Source organism: Tachysurus fulvidraco, chromosome 7 (assembly GCF_022655615.1).
Source record: "Tachysurus fulvidraco isolate hzauxx_2018 chromosome 7, HZAU_PFXX_2.0, whole genome shotgun sequence".
Taxonomy (NCBI): Eukaryota; Metazoa; Chordata; class Actinopteri; order Siluriformes; family Bagridae; genus Tachysurus; species Tachysurus fulvidraco.
Genome location: NC_062524.1, coordinates 10,482,716 through 10,489,968, shown reverse-complemented (window position 1 = coordinate 10,489,968; position 7,253 = coordinate 10,482,716). Strand labels below are relative to the sequence as shown.

At 35.7% G+C, this 7,253-nt stretch overlaps 1 protein-coding gene across 3 annotated transcripts; it reads left to right on the top strand.

The window, feature by feature from the left end:
- Positions 1 to 6,684, top strand: LOC113641228 (IgGFc-binding protein-like). Of its 3 annotated transcripts, none has more exons than XM_027143791.2 (11): positions 1 to 219; positions 376 to 430; positions 644 to 743; positions 861 to 944; positions 1,077 to 1,417; positions 1,549 to 2,131; positions 2,621 to 3,243; positions 3,767 to 4,340; positions 4,436 to 4,638; positions 4,805 to 5,173; positions 5,447 to 6,684. In XM_027143791.2, exons 2-11 carry the CDS (start codon positions 380 to 382, stop codon positions 5,717 to 5,719), a joined length of 3,201 nt encoding a protein of 1,066 aa, XP_026999592.1. In that variant the 5' UTR covers positions 1 to 219; positions 376 to 379; the 3' UTR covers positions 5,720 to 6,684. The 3 variants fall into 3 exon arrangements, with proteins under 3 accessions (XP_026999592.1, XP_026999595.1, XP_026999591.1); XM_027143794.2 differs by having other exon boundaries at positions 2 to 219; positions 657 to 743; XM_027143790.2 differs by lacking the exon at positions 1 to 219 and having other exon boundaries at positions 271 to 430.
- The last annotated feature ends 569 nt before the right edge of the window (positions 6,685 to 7,253 follow it).

Below are 7,253 nucleotides of genomic sequence, written 5' to 3'. Positions count from 1 at the left end.
TTAGAAGTCAGACTGATTGCTTTTGCCAACACATTTGTTAAATTGGTTCTTTACCCAACTTAATCTTTATAGATCTTTGCCTTGTTGAGATTTTAGAATTTAATTGAAAAATGTCTATCATTTTGCTGAAAAGCAGGCAGCTGAAGATTAGAGAAAATGTTGCTTGATATTTTTGCATTCTTCATCTGCCCAGTTTTGGTGAAGTCCATCCTCATGAAGGTTCAGCATGTTGTGTAGTCTAAGATGATTTCTAGGATGTTTTGTTTTTGCACCATTCTATGTAATATCTGTTGTGCATGAAAAGCAGTGAGAATAATCAGTTTCTTCTGCAATACTCACACTACTCATTCTGATGGTTGATGCATTGATTTGCAGCTACATGGATTGTTGCATGAATGATAAGGAGGTTTCTATGAAAGTGGACACTGGGGTTAGTTTCTCCTCTTTTTTTTTTAAATGAATGTTTGCATATACTCTTTTATATGTTGCCACGCCTTAAAGTTATTCACATACTTCACATGATATTTATCAAATGATTAAATAAGTGATGGTGAAAGTACAGTCTGTTCACACACAGAAATAAGAGCATGATGGATTAGCTCTGAACATTGTCACGTGCATGATACCACATATGCATGTGCAGCTTTTCTTCTTAGATTTGATTGGTTCCTGGTACAGTGATCCAAAACAATATAAGGCAGCTACACCTAAACTCAACCGACTGCAAGTAGAAAGCAAGTCCGGTATGTACCAATACTTTATTTAAAACATATTGTTATTTTTTTTTCTATCTTTAAGTATTATTTCTGGTATTATGCTTAAGTAATTAATTTGTTGTTGTTTTTTTTTTTTTACATCAGTTTTCCACCAAACTGAGGGCAAACTTATCACAGGCTTAAAAATGAGAGCAGCTCTTTGTACCATTGCTTTTTTGCTTGTTTTTGGTAAGTTATGAAAAAAAGGAAGAAAACAACTCTAAGCCAGCCTCTAAAAGCAAAGCATTTCTAATTATACAGTTGTCTATCTAATCTACGTAGAAAAGAATATATAATATAATATGCATTTTGGTTTCCTAGATTTTTGTGTCAGCAGCAGTGTCTCCTGTCAGGGAGAAGATTGTGAACTGAAGGATGTACAATTAGATGTCAAAAAGGCACCTCCTTCTCCAATGGGTACCTGTTTGATTATGGGTGACCCACATTACAGCACGTTTGATGGAAGTTACTACAGCTTCATGGGAAATTGCACCTACATTGTTGCGAAAAACTGCCACATAGATGACGAACACCCACAATTTCAGATTAACACCAAGAATGAGCGCAGTGGAAACAAACAAAATACACTGGTTTCTGTGGTCACTATTTTAGTTTATGGCAACACAATCACCTTCAACCGGCGTGAGGTTGGGCTTATAATGGTATGTCATGAATTAGAAAAATCTATACAAGCAGAATTTTTGAATGAAAGAAATTGTAGTATTCAAGCTATTTTTGTATTATAGCTAAATTGTATTCAAGCTATTTTTTATGTCATTCCATTTCATTTCAGATTAATGCATCATATTGGAACTTACCAGTCGTTTTGAACAACGGTCGTGTAAAAATCAAAACAAACAGCCTTTCAGTTACCATGCAGACAGATTTTGGCCTGTCTGTTCAGTATGACTGGGATCAATATATGGTAGTTACAGTGCCAGAGAGCTTTAAGGGAAGGATGTGTGGTATGTGTGGGAACTTCAATGGGAAGAAAGAAGATGACCTCACTACTCCCAGCGGCAGTGTAGCAGGCAGTATTCCAGAGCTGGGAAAGAGCTGGAGAGTATCAGGTTTACCAGGAGAAGCTTTCTGTCATGATGAGTGTCCAGGGCAGTGTCAGAGTTGTGAGGGTGCTTCATGGTTCACACGCATGAATGCAAAGATGAGCTGTAGCATCGGAACATATCTCACCAAAGGACCTTTCCATAGCTGCAAGAGTGCCATTGACCCCAATGTCTTCTATGAGAACTGTCTATTCGACTACTGCACTGGCAAAAAGATCAGCAATTTTTTATGTCAAACTGCTGAGATGTATACAGATGCCTGTAGGCAAGCTGGTATACATGTTTATGATTGGAGAAGCTTCCTTAAGTGCCGTGAGTATCATTTAAAAAAAAAATCTAAATCAAAAGTAAATTCACTGTACAGAAGCCCTGAAATGTGAAAAAACGGAGTTGCTGTGAAATTATTTTGAGGTTAATATCTTATTATTTCATCCTAATATTTGATTATAGTGACTAAATTCAAAAGAATAAATTTAGAATTAGAAATTAAAGAGTAGAAATTTAGTATTAGGAAAGCAAGGTCTTAAGAGACAAAACATTGACTTTACATTTAAGTGAATTATTATATTGAATTATTAGACATATATGTGTCAAGTGAATTTTACTTTTACCGACATTGAACATCAACAACCTCATAGCTTCCAGAATAATTTTTCCATGTATCAACGAATATTCTCTTCATATTCATTATATGAACAATAGATAAAATATTGATATCATTCAGAATGTTTAGATATTAGCTAACTATGTAAAATGCATCCTGTAATATACACATCCTCTTTCTTTACTCCTTCTATAAAGCTACACCTACTTGCCCTCCAAACAGTCACTTTGAGTCATGTGCTTGCCCTGCTACCTGTGAGAATCCCACTCCTTCTGCTGCATGTAAAGCAAACTGTGTAGAGGCTTGCACTTGTGATGATGGATACTTGTGGAGTGGAAACAAGTGTGTTCCTAAGAGTCATTGTGGCTGTGTGTACAAAAGTGATGGTGAGGAACGTTATCTACAGGCTGGAGAATCCATCTGGGCTGATAGCAGTTGCACCAAAAAATGCACGTGCAATGCAAATAATGGTCATGTCACTTGTGAAAACGAAAGCTGTCCACTTGGAAATGCATGCACTGTTGTTAGTGGAACCCGAGGCTGCCATAAAGTACCACAAGCCACCTGTAACATCTATGGAGATCCTCACTACAACACGTTTGATGACGGCACCTACGACTTCCAGGGCACTTGTACGTACACTGCCGCTAAGGGCTGCCATCTGGAGGGAACAAATCTCACTCCATTTGCTGTTATAGTAGAGAATGAGAAATGGGATGAAATCCAAGTCACTCCAAATGTCTCGATGGCCAAGGTGGTTGTTGTGGAGGTGTACAGCATGATTATAATTCTGCGAAGAAATCAGCTACATCAGGTCATGGTTAGTACAACTTTAATTAAAATTTTGTTGAATATAAAGCCAAAGTACAAATTGCCAGCTAGTTTATTAAGTAACAATCCACATTGGGTTATGCTGTTATTTGGAAAATACTTAATATGGCAGGTTTGATGAGGAGAGCTGGGCACTACTGTCCAGGAAGTGTTTGCTTATGCTGTGACAATGGGACAAATAAGTGCCTAATATGTGCACAGCCATTTATTTAAATTTATAGTTAAATGTCAAGTAGGAATAAGTTTGATTACTTGGTTTGTTTAATTCCAGTGAAATTTTAATACTACAGCATTAGATTCTGTGCAACTGTGTGGCAACAGTTTGAGAAAGAACCACACATGGGTGTGACAGTCAGATGTCCACCTACTGTACATTTGATGCTATATTATTATATTTATTATTTTATTATTTACTCTTGAAATAACATGTTTGTTTCTTATAGATAGATATTATAATAATACTGTCACTGAATTTTCATTGAGCAGAATTCACTGTTCCACCTCTTTTTCAGGTTAATGGTGTCTTAACCAACATCCCTGTAAATATCAATGAAGGAGAAGTGATCGTCCAGCAGGAGGGCTATAATAATGTAATTCTTACAAACTTTGGCCTAAGAGTGCAATATGATATGGTTTATAACGTTCACATCACAGTCCCTGGCATGTACGTAGGAAAGACCTGTGGCATGTGTGGAAACTTTAATGGTAATAAAAACGACGACTTACTTTTGCCAGATGGGAAAGCAGTAGAAAAAACAGATATAAAAACATTTGGAGCGGCTTGGAAAGTGGCTGTCCCTGGTGTTGTGTGTGATGATGGCTGCAGTGGAGATTTCTGTCCAAAGTGCCCTCAAAAAGAGAAAGTTGTATTTGAAAAGGACTGTAGTATTATTACCAACCCTACAGGGCCATTTGCTGCCTGTCACAGTGTAATTAACCCTGAATCCTACTTCAGAGATTGTGTTTATGACGTCTGCATGAGTGAGGGAGATCAGCATATGCTGTGCCACAGTGTCGCTGCATACATGAGTGACTGTCAGAACTTCGGAGTGAAGGTTAACAACTGGAGAACATCAACATTCTGTCGTAAGAGCATCAATACACTACTATTTACACTACTTGCAATTGTAAAAGTTTTTTCAATTCCATTGATTCTAAGTTTGTGTCTATTATTTTTGTAGCCTTAGCATGTCCTGCAAACACTGTCTATGAAATCTGTGCGAAAGCATGTGACACACCTTGTCCTGGCCTTTCTGATGTAATGAAGTGCAATATTCAGACTTGTGCTGAAGGCTGTATGTGTAAACCTGGATTCTTTAACAATGGGACTGGCTGCATTACAGCAGATCAGTGTGGCTGTTATGAGAATGGACACACCTATAAGGTAGGACCCAGAGAAAACAAATACATTTGTATTACATAATTAACTTTTTAGCTAATTCTATACTTGTAGCATTAAAAAAGAGAGAGAGAATGAACATTTCTGACATTATCCAGCACTATAAGTACAATGCAAACCGATGTTCTTTACTACATTTTTACTTTTGTAGATTGGTGAGACCGTCATCACAGATAACTGTCAGGAACAAGTGACCTGCCTTTCATCTGGCAAATTAAAAAAAGAAAGCATCAGTTGTAAAAGTAGTGAGCTCTGCACAGTTCAGAATGGCCTTCGTGGTTGCTACCCAAGGCAGTGCCTGTTGGAGGCAGACTCCTTTAACCTTTTCAGTGGAGAAACGTTGGGCGTCATGTCTGTAGGAGCCTTCGAGTTAGTGAGAGTATGTGACACTGGTCTTGAAGCTGAATGGTTCCGGGTGGTGGTTGAGTTGGGATCTTACAGCAATCAGAACAGTGTTGTGGCTGTCTATGTCTACTTTGAAGAGGTCTTCATTACTGTCACCAGGAAGCAGGACACTTGGGTATGTATCATTACATTCTCTTATATTCTTTACTTATGAAGCCTTTCATTTATAGCACTCATTAATCAAGGTGTAAAAATATATAATATATTCTGTATTCATATAATTATAGAAATTAATATAAGTTAAAACAAACAGCTGGTGGATAAAGTAAAAAAATATATAGATAATTATAAGCTCCAGAGGAAAAAAAGTCAAATAATGTTTAACAGCAATTTCTTTTCTATTTATTATTAATAAATCTGACAAATATATAAAAATTATTTTTTTCAGATCAATGGAAAAGCTGTCACTTTGCCACAGCAGCTGAAGAATGACGTGACCATTGAGATGACTGAAGACACACTCGTTATTGAAAAGAAGAATAGCTTGAGAGTGTCTTTGAGTCTTTCGCTTCAGCTTGTACTGAGTGTGAATGATGAAATAGCACAAAAGGTGTGTGGTGCCTGTGGAAGTGACGACAAATTATTTGATGTCCAGCGTCAAAACATTCAGGAATACTGGGCTTTCTGGAGAGCACCTGACTTTCCAAGTGCACTTTGTTAAAATTCAGTTTGATTTAACTGGGATTTGCATTGAATTAACATTGGATTTAAGGAATAGGCAGCATCTCATAATTAGACTATGTTTACACCTGGGTATAAACTTTAGAGTGATCAGATCAGTGATCAGTCATGATGGTTAGCTGTTCTAACATGGCATTTTTTGTTTCTCAAAGCCATCTTCAGCGACTACTTGTGATGGTCTTTCATGACAATTGATGGTTGGAAAACCCCAACATCGAAAATATTAATTTACTAGATTCCAATTTACTGATTAAATAGGAGACTGTATGGCATTGTGCAGCTGTAATGACATGGATATTATATTACTACTGCACTGAGAGAGGAACATTTTTAATGCAGAATTTGTTATTGTAGAGACATGTCACATTAAGCGTATTTTGTGTTGCTGGTAGTTAAAGCCATTTTTTCTTCCTACTCATAATTGAATAGCTATATATATTTTTATTTTTAAACTTTAATTAGCAAAAAGATTCAATGGCTTAATAATGTTTCCTACAACAAGGTAATCCACTTGCTGAAATATATTACCAGATTTTACATCACAATCATTACGAAATAATTACGAAAATGGGAGACAAACCCATTCGTAGAGTGGCGAACAAAGCTAATACAGAAACAGTATGAAGTAGCCTGTTGTGAGATGATGGTCAGTATCATTAAGTGCTTCCTGGGTGTGTGATGTGAAATCTGAAAATGATCTGATCATTAGAATATTGTAATCAGGGCCTCGGACATACAGTAAAGTGTCATTTATATTATCATTAAACTAGACTGCTTTAAAGTTGATAATGCAATTTTGACATATTTAGAGAATGAAAACAAATAGTATTCTTTTTGCTTCAGTTAAGATCCAAATCTTTACTCACTGGTTAATTGATTTACCTATTTTTACCTGCACCACACTTTTATGGCATTTCCAAATAAAGAGGCTTACCATCACTTTAACTTGTTTTTTATCATTATGAGTTTCTCAATATTAATCTGGTGACATCATAAATAAAGAATTGTGTTTTACATGTTAAAAAATATTTTTTTCAAAGGACTGGGATATACTAAGCATGTAAGCTATGCTTATATGTTTTATTTAATGAAAAGACAGGAAATAAAGAGAAACGTTATTGTCCAGATAATTAGATTTGATGTTGCCAGGGTGGTATATTCTGCATTGCCATCTATTGTTCTAATAATTCTTAGTAGCATAAGCAGGAAAAAATGCCTTCAATTCAAAATTGTTTTATTGTTTGGAATATGTTACTCTACGTTACTAACATGACTAACAGCAATAATAATAATAATAATAATAATAATACATTTTATTTATAGGCACCATTCGTCACTCAAATGTCGGCAAACAAATTCAAACCATTAATAATTAATTCAATTCAATTCAAGTTTATTTGCATGGCACTTTTTACAATGGGCTTTGTCTCAAAGCAGCTTTACAGAACATAAACATAGAACAAAAGGTAAAAATAAAAAGAAATATAGAGAATTAATATAGTAAAAAATTCAAG

Bases quoted from the DNA above. Each gene is read 5' to 3' on its own strand.
- LOC113641228 (XM_027143790.2), top strand. From the start codon at position 353: ATGGTTGATGCATTGATTTGCAGCTACATGGATTGTTGCATGAATGAT. The intron at 2,132-2,620 runs GTGAGTATCATT...CCTTCTATAAAG, and splicing joins GAGAAGCTTCCTTAAGTGCC to CTACACCTACTTGCCCTCCA. The intron at 5,174-5,446 runs GTATGTATCATT...TATTTTTTTCAG, and splicing joins CCAGGAAGCAGGACACTTGG to ATCAATGGAAAAGCTGTCAC.